The sequence below is a fragment of the Suncus etruscus genome, chromosome 6, assembly GCF_024139225.1.
Source record: "Suncus etruscus isolate mSunEtr1 chromosome 6, mSunEtr1.pri.cur, whole genome shotgun sequence".
Taxonomy (NCBI): Eukaryota; Metazoa; Chordata; class Mammalia; order Eulipotyphla; family Soricidae; genus Suncus; species Suncus etruscus.
Window position 1 is genome coordinate 13,058,795 of NC_064853.1, and position 17,159 is coordinate 13,075,953.

The 17,159-nt window shown below is 43.5% G+C and overlaps 1 protein-coding gene across 4 annotated transcripts in view; it reads right to left on the reverse strand.

The window, feature by feature from the left end:
* DNAJC6 (DnaJ heat shock protein family (Hsp40) member C6) overlaps nucleotides 1–17,159 on the reverse strand; it is a 155,206-nt gene that overhangs the window by 89,991 nt on the left and 48,056 nt on the right. The window contains exon 1 of one of the 4 annotated variants that reach the window (XM_049774391.1): nucleotides 7,830–8,002. The exons of the other annotated variants lie outside the window; for them this stretch is intronic. Within the exon in view, the coding sequence (XP_049630348.1) occupies nucleotides 7,830–8,001 (172 nt within the window). The 5' untranslated portion in view covers nucleotide 8,002. Of the gene's footprint in view, nucleotides 1–7,829; nucleotides 8,003–17,159 lie in introns of those variants that run through there. 4 annotated transcript variants of the gene reach the window in all.

Genomic DNA, 17,159 nt, shown 5'->3' on the forward strand with positions numbered 1-17,159 from the left:
AGTACCATGTGCTTTTGTTACCCATGTAAGAGTGCTTAAGTCCAGGGCCCGGAGAGGTAGCACAGCAGTAGGGCATTTGTCTTGCACGTGGCTGACCTAGGACATGATTTGATTCCCTGATGTCCCGTATAGTTTCCCAAGTCAGGAGCGATTTCTGAGTGCATAGCCAGGAGTAACACCCTGAGAATCACTGGGTGTGGCCCAAAGAAACAAAAAAAGAAGAAGAAAGGAAGGAGAAGGAGGAGGAGGAGGAGAAGAAGAAGAAGAAGAAGAAGAAGAAGAAGAAGAAGAAGAAGAAGAAGAAGAAGAAGAAGAAGAAGAAAGAAGGAAGGAAAGAAAGAAAGAAAGAAAGAAAGAAAGAAAGAAAGAAAGAAAGAAAGAAAGAAAGAAAGAAAGAAAGAAAGAAAGAAAGAAAGAAAGAAAGAAAGAAAGAAAGAAAGAAGAGGAGGAGGAGGATAACAAGAGGAGAAAAAGAGGAGGAGGAGAAGGAGGAGGAGTAGGAGGAAGAGGAGGAAGTGGAAGAGGAGGAGGGAGAGAAGAAGAAAAGAAGAAAAGAAGAAGAAAAGACGAAAGAAGGAAGAAGAAGAAGAAAAGAAGAAGAAAGAAGAAGAAAAGAAGACGAAAGAAGGAAGAAGAAGAAGAAGAAGAAGAAGAAGAAGAAGAAGAAGAAGAAGAAGAAGAAGAAGAAGAAGAAGAAGAAGAAGAAGAAGAAGAAGAAGAAGAAGAAGAAGAAGAAGAAGAAGAAGAAGAAGAAGAAGAATGCATAAGTTGAGGAGAGGGCTCAGTGGTAAAGAGCACCTTCTGGCATGAAGGAAGCTACAAATTCAATCCCCAGTGCCATCATAAAGTGAAAGCCTCACGCCCCAATCCCAGGCCTAGGAGCAAACACTGACACAGGAAATAATCCACACATGGTTAGGGAGATAAAACAGGTTTAGGAATTTCTACCACAAGCTGTCTGCCAGCAGGTAAATATGCCAGAAGGCAGACATTTCAGTTGTGGAAACAAAACCAAAAAAAAACTCCCTGAGACCTGAGAACAAGGAGCGTAAGGGAGCAATCCAAAGGTATTTCTAGTCCTTGCAAAAAAATTCTTGTCCAAGGGCAAAGAAAGAAAGATTATCCTGAATAGAATGAAAACCGGTTACTCCAACACCATTATAGGTATCAAAAAAAGATGCTGTCAGTTCTACTGCTTTGGGGCCCCAAGTAGGCAATCCCTGGCACAATGCCCATTCTGTGCAAACCTAGCAATTAAAGGCATATGAGTATTGTGACCTCAATGTTCTAAGTCCCAGTGCCAGTCCTTGACAAGCACTAAACCAGGATGTGCTTGAGCACCAGAGTTCAGTACATGTGACCCCAGCTTTGAATGGGTGCCAGGCTGGCAAGCATTACAAAAAATGTGAGTAATTCCTGGTCATTACAACCACAGAGACAGAGGAAGAGAAGATGGGGAAAGATCCTTCATGGGGCAGACAGTCAATATGACTGCAGGAGATGACTGCAGAGTTTTCTAAATCTCCACCCATAACATCATCCACAGTGTCACAGCAGGATGTAACCAGCTTTCGCCAATACTGTTCTTGCTCTGGCTCCTTCACTTCCTGCTCTCTCAATGGCTTCAAGTCAGGCCTCTGGCACTAGGGAGAAGATTCAAAGGGCTGAGTACATGAGCACATCTAGGAGCTGTGGGATCAATCCCCAGCACAGCCTGGTCTCCAAACACCACACTGGGGTATCACCCCCAGCACTGCCGGATGTGATCCTAGACAAAGAAAGAAGATACTTGCTTGGTTTCATGAGGCTCCAAATGAACAATAACTATGTTCTTCAGTTCTCTGAACTGAGTTTTCCTGGTCCCAGGGAGCCAAACACATTTACTGCTCAGTTCTTTCAGGTTTTAAAGTTTTACAGACTTTGCTCAGAGCATCTTATTCACTGGAGAGTGAAGAAAGCCTGGGTAAACTCAGGTGATGTGCTCAACTTCTCTATTGCCTGGTTTGTTCCACTAGAAGAGGAAAGAACTATTATCTACTCTGGAAGTTTTGTGAATGGAGCAAGGGAGATGGTCAAAGGACTGAATGCATATTTGCCTGAGGGAGGCCCAGGTTCTGTGTCCAGTACTTACTGGAGTGACTCCTGAGCACTAAACTGGAAGAAGTTCCTGAACCCACTTCCTGCAAATGAAACAAATTAAAATAATAATCTTTTTGAGGTATCTAGTAAAATTATTTTTTGTATATATACATTACAGAACTCAAGGCAGGATTTAGAATCATTAAGTAATATAATTACTAAGCTTTCTTGAATAATGTACATATACATGAATACAATTGATTGTATTTTTTTTTTGTGGTTTTTGGGTCACACTCGGCAGTGCTCAGGGGTTTTTCCTGGCTCCATGCTCAGAAATTGCTCCTGGCAGGCACAGGGGACCATATGGGGCGCCGGGATTCGAACCGATGACCTCCTGCATGAAAGGCAAACACCTTACCTCCATGCTATCTCTCCGGCCCCAATTGATTGTATTTTATTGCAATTCTTGTTACATATGTGTGTTTGGGTGTGGCCCATAATCCTTCCCTCAAAATAAATAAACAAAAAAATCTTCACTTTTTGAGGGGAGGCCCACACCTGATGGTACCCAGGGGTTTTCCTGGCTCTGAGCTCAGAAGTTGCCCCTGGTTCAGAGGACCATATGGGATGCCGGGATCAAACCTGCATCTGTCCTAGGTTAGCCACATGCAAGGCAAATGCCCTACCACTCTGGCCCCTTTACTTTTTATTTAATTGAGGTTTGATTAGTCTAAAGATGATGAGAACTGGGCTCAGGAGAGAGAGGATCTATTCTCTGACTTTCAAAAGGTTAACACCTTGATCTACTGTGTATGTATAAAAAGCAAAAAAGCTGATTTCCCCTCAAGAAAGGCAAAAAACCTTTGTGTCAGTGAGAGCAGAACAAAGCACCCCCATCTCAGAAGGCATGGGGCCCTCACAGAAAGCGTACATGGCAGGCTGTGAGGTATGTCTCAAAGGCCTGATCCATAGCTACCAAACCTGGAGTCCCCAACCATTAGAAATGATATCCTGAAATGATACTCAGAAACATTCTAGTATTGGCTACCTATTTGAGGTAATAAGGTCAATAATCATGGGTGAACAGTTAGTATAGGGATTAAGGTGCTTGCTTTGCATGCTGCCAACCTTAGTTTGATTCCTAATACCCCATATAGTTCCCAGAACCCTCCAGGAGTGATCCCTGAATGCAGACTCAGAAGGCAGCCCTGAGCCCACCCAGAGGTGGTCCCAAAACAAAACAAAACAAACAAAAATAATAATATCTGTCATCAACCTGCAAGACTCTTAAATGAATAGGAATTCCTAAGTAAAAGAATATTACTACATGGGGCCAGAGCAATAGCCCACTGGGTCTGCCTTATATGTGGCTGACCCAGGACCAACACATGTTTGATCCCTGGCATCCCATATGGTTCCCCGGTCTGCCAAGTGCAATTTCTGAGTGTAGAGCCAGGAGTAACCCCTGTGTGCCACTGGGTGTGGCTCAAAAACTAAAACGGAACGATAGTACAGTGGGGAAGGTGTTTGCCTTGCATGTAGCCAACCTGAATTTAATCCCTGGCATCCCATATAGTCCCGTGAGCCCACCAGGAGTGATTTCTGAGCACAAAGCCAGAAATAACCCCTGAGCACCACCAGATGTGACTCCAAAACATAAATAAATAAATAGAATATTAATATATACATATTTATTATATTTCAATGATATCTCCCCAAAACACTTCCTAATGTGAAGGTCTAGTAAGAAATGTGGATGCTATGATTAAATACCACTTGCCAAGAGTATTTGTACAAGATATATTTGTTCTCATTCAGATTCATACGAAACAGGAAACTTAGCATTCTCCCATCTCCTTATACTTTTAGATGTATTCAAATCTGGAAAGAGATTTTCATTGTCCAACTGTCTCCTGATTGACATTATGAACATAGCAACCAAAGCCTAGAACAATTAGTAGACACTAGACTGGAAATTCTATCACCGTGGCTTCTACTTTCCCTGAAAGGTGAAAAGCACACAGGAGAATCGAAAAATTTCTGAGCTAATGAATTGGGGCAGCTAACACATCCTCTGGGACACAAGAGAATGGCCTTTGCATGACCATCTTTCCTAGAGAGTAAAACACAGTGAAGCCAGCCAGGGCAGGTCGTGACATAAATAAGACACAGCATCCAGGGGGGCTGCTCTGGGATCCACCACTTGAGAGTCTGCTGACTTGAAAGATCATTACTTTTCCCTAAGCATATGTGGTTCCTTTAGAAACAGAAGGAAAAATCAGCATGGCTCATGTTGCTTCTAGTTCAACTGTTACTATGCCTAGAAAGAAAGACAAATTAGGCTCAATGAGTACAGCTTAAACCCGGAAATCAGGACATTCATAAAAGGTGGTCTCTATCTCCTATGCCACCAGCAAATCTCCCAGCGTCTCTCAGAAGGCTTCCTAAGCTAGCAAATGGAAGAGCAGACAGAAAAGTTAAGAACAATTACAAACGTTCTCTCACACTTTGTTCTGCCTCGAACTAAAGTTTTATGAGTGCTTTAAGTCAGAACAGCTATTAGGATTCTCCTTGGCTAAATAGGAGCAAACTTGACATTTTTCTAGGTTTTCCACCTAGCAAGAGACAAGAGGTTTCATTCCAAGTGTCCAGACACAGATCCAAGCTATTTACTCTCCGCAATAGAATTCTGCAAAAACAAAGTGAGATAAGAGACTGTTCGTTCTATCCATTATAACCAGCTCCAAGAGTAGAAGGTATCATTAAGACAAAGTGTTACCTTCTCAAAACATATATATTTTTCTCGCTCTTCAGCATTTCTATTTATGCCAAAGCCCCATGAAGTACCATGTCACAGTCCAATCAATGGAATAAATGGGTAGATTACTGCTGCTTTAGAAATGATCCATGGGTTTAATTAAATATCTTAAACAAATGGACATATTTACAATGTAAAAGGCTACTTTTTAAAGTGCATTGAAGAACTATAATTAGACACAAACAGATGCAGTTATTTAGTAAATGAAACTTTCTATCCACTAAAAAGAAAGCACGCTCTCAAGGTCTAATCCCTCACTTCAAAGCAAACCAGCAGCATTTTCAATTACTAAAATACATCAAAACACAGGCAGAAGCTACACAATCCTGCAGGAACAAAGTCATAGCATTCCTTTAACCAGAAGGAAGTGGGTGGGATCATAGGTTTGATCAACTTCAAGAATCAACTTCCTGGCAAGAACACTTTTGAGACAGCAGTATTCAGTTAAAATGTTGACCCAATATAACACTTTTGAGGAAATATTTTTTCTCTCTCTACACCTACTAGAAGAAAGAATTCTGGAAGACCCAGGACCTTACATAGGTTCTTCTGTGTTCCAATTACTGTCACCGTCTATGTCAATAATGTCCCTCTTCCTAGCAGAGTACTTTTTGCACCTCTGGGCCTTATTTTGTCCCAAGTCATATAACCATGTTTTTGAAAATGTATGCTAAAGTATTCTAGCCTGAAACATGCTTTTGAAATAAATACCAATTCTTAAAATAAAAAATAACTATGAAAACACATGATTTTATATTTTATTTCTCAAAAAGTGGGACTCTGGGGCCGGTGAGGTGGCGCTAGAGGTAAGGTGTCTGCCTTGCAAGCGCTAGCCAAGGAAGGACCATGGTTCCATCCCCCGGCGTCCCAGATGGTCCCCCCAAGCCAGAAACAATTTCTGAGTGCTTAGCCAGAAGTAACCCCTGAGCATCAAATGGGTGTGCCCCCCCCCAAAAAAAAGAAAAAAAAAATGGGACTCTTAGATGCTCATTTCCACTTTTTTTTTTAATGCCCACTGTTTCCAAAAGGATTAGAATGATATAATTTGGGGGCCAAAGTGATGGCACAGCAGGAAGGATGTTTGTCTTGCACGAAGCTCACCTGACATCCCATTGGTCCCCCAAGCCTGCCAGGAATAATTTCTTAACACAGAGCTAGGAGTAACCCCGGCCCAAAAGCAAACAAAACTAAACAAAAAAGGGATGGGTTGGAGTTCAAAGATCTTAAAAATATTTTTAAAAAAATCACAATTCCCCCAAGATGGTTTTTATTAAGTGTTTGATGTAGGTCAAAGTTGAAAATACATAAATCCAAAATACAAAACATCAAGGTTAGATCCCTCCAAAACAATAGCCTTTTGGATACCAATGTATTTTCTGTTTGGATCATCATTAAGATGATCCATTGAGGGCATCTCATGAAGACCTTATTTATTACTTCAATATGAACTCTCATAAATAAAATTCACTTCCAGGGGATGGAGAGATAACACATTGGTAGGGCATTTGCTTAGCATGCGGCTGACCCAGGATGGACATGGGTTCGATCCCGGCAACACATATGGTACCCTGAGGCTGCCAGGAGCACAAAGCCAGGAGTAACCCCTGAGCACCATCAGTTGTGGCCCAAACACCCAAAATAATCACTTTCAGCCCAGCATACTTGGACAATATTTCATCTACAGATACAATGAAGCAAAAAAGTCCCACAAAGTGGGCCGAAGTCATAGTACAACAGGTAGGGTGTTTGCCTTGAATGTGGACGATTGGGGTTCAATTCCCAGCATTCCCTATGGTCTTCTGAGCACCACCACCAGGAATAATTCTTGAAGGAAGGACCAGGAGTAACCCCAGAGCATCAACGGGTGCGACTTTAAGACAAAAGCAAAACAATCAATCCCACAAAGTGATGCGAATAATTTAGTCTCTACACTTGCAAAGTATTAAAAGTATTTAAAATATTGTAAAAGTAACTTCAGTTTGACTTCATTCACTCCCAAATAAGTCAACCTGGATATTTTGGAATCGCAGCTCTTCCAATATCCAAGTTACCAACGAATAATGGTCCCTGCACTTGGATTACAAATTATCTCTATGTAAATAATTCTGTGATATCGTGGTATCTTCCAAAGGCGAGCAAACTGCAATACAACTCCTCCTAACCCAACATGGATCTTTAAAAAATGGCTTTTTGTCTTTGGAAACTGCTAAAAGAGCATCCTCCAGAGAGAAGCTCAACTTGCTAAAAGAAAAAAAAAAAATGCTTCATTAACAATAAAGTTGCAAGTCCAGATTTAAAAAAAAAAAGTTTAGAGGCATATCCATTTTCACTGACAGGTTTGGGAAACAGCAAACCTACTTTATGTAAATTGATCCCCAAGATCAAAGCCAGCAGCAGATCATAAAAGCTATAAATCATCGCAGCCGGAGAACAGAACCCTAGTAACCAGGTGGAAAATCGTGCAAGGAAAAAAAGAAAGCTAAGTGCAATCACCCTAGCGGGCAGCAGAGTTGAGAAGAGGCAGAGAAGGGCATGTGAAGCTGGGGCGTATGGAGCACAAAAGTGGGGATAAAATACCGTCCAGGGACTAATGCCAAAGCAATCTTCACTTGCTCCTCTACCTCTCCCCTGCTTTCAGCTTAGGATAGAACCAGCAGAGGCCTCTCCCTGCCCTCCTTCCCTCTTGCCCTCCCTTCCAGTGCCCTGTGCGTGCGTGCGCATGCATGCTTGCAGAAGCTTGGCCAGATTAAGAGGAGCTCAACACGGTCACAGGCCCTTCATCCCCCCCACCCCTCTTAGCGTAGACTGGCGACGTGAGAGACGCGACCCGACCGACCCTTGGGGGTGTAGGCGATGCCTTTGCAGGACTCCCAATCCCGGACCCGGCTGGGACTGGAGGATTGGAAGGAGGACCAGGCGAGCCCGGTGCTACCTGAGCTGTCCATGGTGCTGGCGCGCTCCTGCGGCTGCCGGGCGGGACTCCCAACGGGGCCTCGTGGCTTGCAGCCGCCCCCCGCACTTAAGTCCCCGTTACTGTCCACCAGCTGCAAGGATTCATAACCATCGTTGCTGGCTTTTTTCCGATAGCTCCCTAGGAGACTCATGAGCAAAATAAATAAGGGCAGCAAGAAGAATATTATATTAAAAATATTAAAAATTTCAAATCAACCTGGGAGAGACCCCAGGAGGCAGGTGGCAGATGCAAAGGGGGGCAGATTGGGGATCTCCGGGGTAGAAAAAGGCCAAAAGCCAAGAAAATAAAAAAAATATATAAAATCCATCAAGTGCCCGACATGACGCAGGCTAGCCGGGGAGCAGCTTTTTTCTTTTATTTGCGGGGCGCGGCGAGGCCACCGCCCTGGGGCCGAGCGCTGAAGTGGGGCGCCCGCCCGGCGGGAGGGTGGCAGGGAGGAAGGGGGAACGTCTTGGGGTGCCCGCCGGGCACAGCCACCCTCTAGCAAGGGGAGTGCCCGGAAGGAAGCAGCAGCCCGAGAGGTGTCGCCGCGTCGCCCCGGCGCGCAGCTAGGGCCGCTCCAAGCGCCGCTGGCCCGCGGGGAGGTCCAGCGGGTGGAGGGGTCCCCCTTGAAAGCGGACCGGGAGATGCCAGGAGGGGTGGGGCGGGCTTGCCAGGAGGCCCAGGAGCGATCGGGGGTGTCTGGTCGTGCTGCCGAAGGTCCAAAGAAGAAAGGGGGCCGGGCCTGCCAGCTCCCGAGACGGGGAGGGGTCTCCGGGTAGGAGCCGGGCACGCCCAGCTCGTCCAACTTCGCCCAGATTTTGCTTTGCTGGACGATTCGGCTTCCCCGGCTCCCCCCTATGCATACATTGCATGCTGGAGGGAAGCCTTGGCACCAAGAACCAGAAGGAGAAGGCGAGAGATCGAGGCCCTGTCTTGTGCCAAACAAACCAGTGCGAGCCTCCTGGAAGAATAGAGCGAGCAAAGCGAGCAGACAGAACTGCCACCACCGTGGGCTTTTTTGGGGGGGAGAAAGCACTTTGCGCCAGAAGGACAGACCAGACGGACAGACGGACAGATGGACGGGCGGACGGGGCTGGCTCGCAGCTGGAAGGTTCGAGAAGTCACCGTGGGAATGCTAGGAGGCAGTTGTGGCACCCTGAAAGTGTGGCTGGTTCAGTCAGTCACTTGTCGGGGGCACCCCGAGGTTGGGGGTGGAGAGGGGTGTTGGGGACTTCTCCAATAAGGGTCAGGTTGGATCAGGTGCAAATTTTTGATCTGACATCATTTTAGCCTGGGACCTGGAAAAAGGACCATACCACTCTGGCTGGCTGCAGGGGAGGGGAGACTAGCCGGTGAACCCCGCTTCCTTTCCGTTTTCTAGCCCCACCCCCTGTTTCCGTTCAGACTTCTGAGCCAAGAAAGCTCAGAGGAGACTTGATGAGAAGGCCTCAAGGAGCGTTGGGGGTCAGGTTCCTTTCTTGCAGAACACCCCTCAAGACTGTCTGTCTACTGGTCTTGTTTCTCTTGTCTGTACTCTTGCTTTCTTTTTTCTTTACAGAGAAGTCCAATTTGGAGAAGTTTCACACCTTACAAAAACTCCCAAGTTTGCAAAAAAAAAAAAAAATGCAATGTTCATTTTCCCCCTGAAATTAGATTGCAGAGGTAGCCTGCATTCTCATAATTTCCAATGAATACAGGTAAAAATCTTCCTTTAAAAGTACCCAATTTTCCCCCATTAGGATGTTAAATGACTAATGAGAAGCTATTCAAAAGCCATTTGACAGTCTCTCATCACCAAGTCAACCGAAAATGAAGGAACGTGTACAAAATTTGCTTAAGCCTCATGGCTCTCTCTTGCGGTTATTATTTTGATCAACTAACAAAAACAAAACAAAACAAAGCAAACCGATAATTTCCTAGATGCTTTAGTTTACATGCATTGCACAAAATAAATTAAGTAGAGGGGCCCAAGCAGGTAAGGCACTTGCCTTGTATTCGACCAACCCTGGTTAGATCTCAGGAATCCCATATAGTCCCTGGAGCTCCACCAGGAGAATTCCTGAGTGCAGAGCCAAGAGTAACCGCTGAGCATTGCTGGATGTGGCCAATAAAAACTAAAACAAAGAGGCTGAAGAGATAGTACAGGGGCAGGGCATTTGCTTTGCATGTGGCTGATCCGGGAGAGACCCAGTTTGATTCTCAGCATCCATATGGTCCCTTCCCTCCAGTCTGCAAGGGGCCATATTTGAGTGCAGAGTCAGGAGTGACCCCTGAGCATCTCTGGGTGTGGCCCAAAAACCAATCAATCAATCAATCAATAGTTTAAAAAAATATTAATAAAGTAATGAATTAACTACATAAGTATATGAAAGAATTCATATACTCATATATGAAATGTATATGAAAGTGATTCTAAGAATCACTCAAAAGCACGTATACATAGAGTAGAAAAAAAAAACCAAGCGTTGGGCTTTGTTAGGGCCAGAGAGATAGCATAGTGGATAGTGTGTTTGCTTTGCACACAGCTGAGATGGATGTTATCCCTGGGATCCCATATGTTTCCCTGAGCCTGCCACGAGTGAGTGATTCCTCAGTGTAGAGCCATGAACAAATCCCTGAGCAGTGCTTCGTGTGGCCCAAAAACTATACATAAAAATAGTTGGGCATTCTGAATCTCTTCATTCCCTATGAGAAGATCCAGGCTCATCAATTGATTTTCTGATTACATTTTCTGATCAAAGGATGATCAAAGCAAGAGTTTCCGTTAACATTTAGAACAAGATCAGCTCAGTTGGTGACAAAAGAAAAACTGTAATAGAATTTCAAACTCCAAGTTTACACTTTTGAATTTTCCAAATCTGTCAGATTCAGCTATTTTAGTGGTTTGGCCTGAGTACTACTCTGTATACTATAAAAAGTAAATCTTTCCCAATAACATTTTAGACGATCTTTTTCTGCACTTCCTCTTTCATTTCATTACTGCCCCTGAGGGAAAAATAAATACTTGGTATCCATCATGCGCTTGACAAATCCTGGATTTACAATCACTAGATTAGGAGATTTAGGGAAGATCATATTTGAAAAGTGAAAATTATTACTGCTAAAAAAAGAGCACTCTCAGTGTTGTGTGTGTGTGTGTGTGTGTGTGTTTGCCTGTTTCCAGGCATATTTCTGGAAGAAGTATGGAGATGAAGCATATGCCCTTGTATTTTGGAATATTTATCTCACTGGTTTGCAAATTTAAAGAAAACATGAATGGGATACAGGGGACATTTTATTTGTTAGCTTTACATTTACTTTAACATCAATAAAAATCAATCTGAGGGGCCAGAGCAGTGGCGCAGTGGTAGGGCATTTGCTTTGCATGCGTCTGACCTAAGACAGACCGTGGTTCGATCCCCTGGCATTCCATATGCCAGTAGCAATTTCTGAGCACATAGCCAGGAATAACCCCTGAGTGTCACCGGACCCAAAAATCAAACAAAATCAATCTGAAAAACATCTGACAGACCAACAAATCCAGAGACATAAAGGACGTATTAAAGCATTTCTAGAATCAGAGATATCACACAACAGGCTGACATACATGGTTTGCATTCAGGACACCGGAGTTTGATCTGCTGCACCAGGCAGAGTACCCCAAGTATTACTAGAAAAGACCCCTGTGCACCCAGGCAAGAAGTAACCCCTGATGGAGCAGGTGTGGCCTCAAAACAAAGGGAGGGCCTTTCAATAGCTTAATTAATTTTCAACAGTCCAGAAACTACTCTGGAGCTTAAATTTGCATATATATAATATTTTTTACTGCCTTAAAGATTGAATTCATCTTTTGATCCCAAAGTATAACAAGGAAAAGGAAAGAAATTGAGTGGAGGAGGAGAAACACAAATATAAAAGGATGGGGGTCAGGGGCCAAGAGGTCTCAGGTGCATTGGTGGTGTTAAACGAAAGAACAGAACTAAATATCCAAGCCAACTGCAACCACAATGAAATCACATGACTCAAACTTCAACAATCTGAATTTAAAATGGGCCTGTTATGCTGACAGGAGTGATGGCATAGGATGCACTCTGAAAATATTGGTGGGAAGAGGTTGGCACTGGTGATGGGATTGACCCTGATTCATTGTATGTCTGAAATCTAACTCTGAAGAACTTTGTAAATCACAATAGTTTCAATAGCGTTGTCAAAAAGAGAAAATAAAGAAATTATGTTAACAAAAAATAAGATTGAATTCATAAAGCTTCACTTATCTGTGAAGATCTCTTTCCTCTTTTATAAAACGAAGCATGATACAAGTACTATTGTTATATGGTTGAAATAAGAATTTAATCAGAGGGACCAAAGCCATAATACAGCAGGTAAAGCATTTGCTTTGCATGTGGCTGATCCAGCTCTATCCCCAGCATTCCATATGATTCCCCTGAGCCCACGAAGAGTGATTACTGAGTGTAAAGTCATGAGTAATCCCTGAGTATCACTGAATGTGGTCAGAAAACAAAAAATTCAATTAATACCTAATGCATTTAGTAAGGACTCATAATTATCTTCTACTATCACTAGTCTCACTGGAACACAATTCTATTTTTGTTCTGTTTTGTATTCATTTTTTTTTGTTTGTTTTTGGGCAATACCCAGCCATGCTCAGGAATTACTTCTGACTCTGCACTCAAAAATCGCTCGTGGTAGGCTCAGGGAACCATACGGGATGCTAGGAATGGAACTCAGGTCTGTCCTGGCTCAGCAATATGCAAGATGAACGCCCTGCCGCTGTGCTATCTCTCCGGCCCTTGGGACATAGTTCTGACCATGGAGACTGACCAACCAACCTTCTTCCCCTGGGAAATGTGCAATAAAAGTTAAAGTTTAACTGTTAAACATTCTTGTTTTCCAAAACTACACTAATAGCTACTGGTCTATGTGATTTATTTTTAGCTAGTTAGTTTGGGGGTCAGACCCAGCTGTGCTCGGAAGCTACTGCTGGCTCTGTGCTCAGGAGTGACTTTGTCCCTTGTGTCTTCTCTCAGGCCCTGCACCCATGAGATTTTAAATAGTGCTGAGCTTAAGGGAGAGAGATAGCACTCATAAAATCTACTGTGTACACTTAAAGCCAACTTCTATATTTCCAAAATGAAGGTTGTGCTGTAATTTATCTCCAAAATATATCACCTCTAGGACAGCGTCACAGGACTAGACACACGTCCTCAGAGAGGAAAGCCTTTTCCTTGACTTTTCTACTGCTGAGGTCAGTTCAGATGAACTGGCTGTCAATGTTGCACATTAAGAAGTGGAAGTTTGGGGGCCGGGCAGTGGCGCTAAAGGTAAGGTGCCTGCCTTGCCTGTGCTAGCCTTGGACGGACCGCGGTTCGATCCCCCGGTGTCCCATATGGTCCCCCAAGCCAGGAGCAACTTCTGAGCACATAGCCAGGAGCAACTCCTGAGCGTTACCGGGTGTGGCCCAAAAACCAAAAAAAAAAAAAAAAAAAGAAGTGGAAGTTTGGGGGCCAGAGAGATAGCTTGCCTTGCAAGCAGCCGATCCAGGACCTAAGGTGGTTGGTTCAAATCCCGTTGTCCCATATGGTCCCCTGTGCCTGCCAGGAGCTATTTCTGAGCAGATAGCCAGGAGTAACTTCAAGCAGTGCTGGGTGTGCCCCCCCAAAAAAAGTGAAAGTTTAGGTGTCAGACTATTCTGCCACACACATCCCTCAACCCTCAGAACAGATGTTTCATCATCTTGTGCCAGGGTAGAAGATGGATACATGTCACAACTTATAGTCTGTGTGATTGCAGTCTGTGTGATTGCAATCTGTACCTTATGGTTTCCAGAACTACAATGCTTTGTGAAGACTGAGATTGGAACCTTGTTTTCTAGAATTGAATCCATCCTAGGATCAGATTCCACCTCTCTGGCCAGGGGCAAGTCCCCTAACTTCTCTGCTTTGTTTTGCTCTTCTGTAAAATGAGCATAAGAAAAACAGGAACATCCAAGCGTGGCTGGACTGAGAATAAAATTTAGTCCCCAATGCACGAATTTCATAGTTTATATAAACAAGTCACTTTTTCAAAAACACAATTTCATATCTGCAAAATCCAGCTCGCTGCTACCGTACCTGTATTTTTTATCACAATGCATGTCAATATAAAAAAGCATTATGTAGAATGAAGTAAAGAGATTGTAGATATATCTCCATGCATGTTTTTCCAACTCAGTTTTAGATTCCTGAGAACAAAAAAAAAAAATCATCCTTCGTTCATAGATTTCTGTATCTTCCTATGACTCACAAAAGAGTACTTTAGCTTCATTAGATATTAAATATTCAATGAATTGCTAAATTTATGAATAAGATGTACTACTATCAGCTACTCCAGTGGGTTTTTTGTTTGTTTTTTTGGGGGGGAGGCACACCCAACAGTGCTCAGGGGTTACTCCTGGCTCTACACTCAGAAATTGCTCCTGGCTCAGGGGACCATATGGGATGCCAGGAACTGAACCCACATCCATCCAAGAACAGCCGCATGCAGGGCAAATGCCCTACCACTGTGCCACCACTCCAGCCCCTGTTTTTTGCTTATTTGGTTGATTGATTGGTTGGGTTTGTTCGTGTTTGTTTTTTTAATTTTTTTAAATTTTTGTTGTTGATGATTTTGGTTTTTGGGGGGTCACATCGAAAGCTCAGGGGTTATTCCTGGCTCTACACTCAGAAGTTGCTCCAGGCAGGCTTGGGGAACTGTATGGGATGCCTGGATTCAAACCACCATTTGTCCTGAATAGGCTGTGTGCAAGACAAATGCCCTATTACTGTGCTATCTCTCTGGCCCGGTTTGTTTTTTTCTTTGGTTTGATTTTTTTTTGTTTTGTTTTGTTTTGGGGTCACACTCAGCAGTGCTCAGGACTTACTTCTGGCTCTATACACAGAGATCACTCATGGTGGGGATCAGGAGATGATATGGGTTGCAAGGCAAGCAAGCACCTTACCCACTGTGCTGTATTTCTGGCCCTTTCAATGGTTCTTGAAAACTACATATTTGAACTACTATATGTGTAGATTAGAAAGTAAATAGCTATTCATGGGCCTCTTTTGCATGAAATAAGGTCTTCTGGGTGTATGGTAAGTTACTACTTTTGGAAATGCTGTTTGAGAGTTATGTCTGAGTGCAGATGGGTTTATGTTTGTGTGTGCAGTGTGTGGCTGAACAGTATAAAATGTTCTTTTGCTCTTAAACACTGGGCACCTGAGTCTACTTGGATAACTGGAAGAATAAAATATTCTGAGTGAACAGATAGTAAATGAGAACAAAGCTTCTACTCTGTTCTCTGTTGTGATGTGTTATGATCAAGTGTCTAAGATGTACTTCTTCAATTTTCTGCTTTAGTAGAAATGAATAATAGTGTTATAGGCTTCTTTGGCAGCACTATTTAACTACATAATTCAGGTTGTCCCCATCCTGAATAAGACCCAAGTACATGGACTGTGCAAGACCATTCAAACCATTCCGGAGCAGAGCAGAGCCGAGCCGAGCCGCAGGTGATTCCGCCATTCACCTAAACCTGGGACCCGCCAGCTGAATGGGGGTTGTGGAGCCACGTGGCATGGAATGGCAGGAAAGATCCATCCATCCATCCATCTCTATCCACCACCATCGTTAATTATTTAATGCCACACCAACAAACTAAATCTGACTCCCAGGCATGTTTTATTTTTCCTGTATTTCCTTTTCATTTATTTAATTTTTTGGTGTTTTTTGTTTTGGTCTTTGAGGGGCTATATCTGAAGCAATGTTCAGGGCTTACTCCTGACTCTGAGCTCAGGACTCACTCCTGGCTGACTCCAGGGACCATAAAGGATTACCAGGGATTGAACCTGGGTCAGCTTCATGCAAGGCAAGTGCCCTACCTGATGTACTATCTCTCTAGTTCCCTGTATTTATTCTTATAATGAGGTTAGATGCCTACTAAAAAGGTCCATGGGTTGCAGGCTAACTGCTACCTCTCAGTCTACAACCCCCAGTCCTTCCTTGTCTCCCCATTATCAAGCAGCCCTTGCAAGCTTTTCCATGAGAACTGTAATGTAGCAAAAGCCAGAGGGTTTATTAAGTAAGTGTACAGTAGATGCCAAAAACTCTGCTTTTATGGCAGGATCCTGAAAAAAGAGCCCAGGATTGGAAATCTGTCCTTAGCCAATCAGCAGAGTGATCATAACAGCCCCTTCTCCCCTGCCCAATCAAGTCAACAATATTGAATGACAGGATTCTCTCCATTCCCTGAATTTCCCTCTCATTCTCAAAATTTCATTGTCATTTCCCTCTGTTTCCTCCACAGGAAATCAGGGGGGAAATCAGAGTTGTGAAAGTGTTCCTAAATCCCACTTAATCAAGGTTTGAATAGAGAGATGCATGCATAAGTACTGTCAGTTGTCAAGATTTCTACAATACACAGGGGAGAAGAGCAGGTGTGCTGGGGAAAGGCGGTGAGCAGTTCATATTAAGTAAAAGGAAAGTGTCATGTTCCTACAGATGTTCTGAAGCACCTGATGGAGTAACTGAAGCCCCCAAAGGCAGGGCATATTGGCTAAGATGGTGTGTGTGTGTGTGTGTGTGTGTGTGTGTGTGTGTGTGTGTGTGTGTGTGTGTGTGTGTGTGTTAAGTTCTGGTAAATAATATCAAAGAGCTGCCTTGGAGCATTTATACAGGCCACATAATTTCTCTACCTTTACTCTCATGTGTCCAAACTCAGCAAAGATATTCTAGTTTGAGGCAGACTAGGAGAGGATAAAAATATTGACAAAGCTCACACAATTCTGACTTCAAATCCAAATTGCCAATCTCGGGCCAGGCTTGGGCACTGCACCTATTTATAAAGACCTTCTTAGCATGCAATATGGAAGCCAAAGGGTTCTAAGGTCATTCTTTGGAACTGAACTGTCTGCTAAATGTAGTCAGTGACGAATTATGTGGTTGACCTATGAGAATTACCCTTGGTTTACACCCCACGTGGCATGTTCTGCTTAATAAAACTTGTTACATCAAGTTTCCATGAATGTGCCTTCAAAGGGCCATGTTAGTACAGCAGCTATAGCACTTGCCTTGTATGCAGCTGACCCTGGTTCAAACCCAGGCACTGTATATGGTCGCCCAAGCAATGCTAGGAGTGATCCCTGAGAGTAGAGCCATGAGTACTCCCTAAGTAACACCAAACATGGTCCCCAAACAAGCAAAAAATAAAGTGACTTTAAAATTATGTAATCTTAAAAAAAGTTAGGTAATCTTGTTTGGGAACCATCTAATTCAGAAGACGTTTTTTAAAAA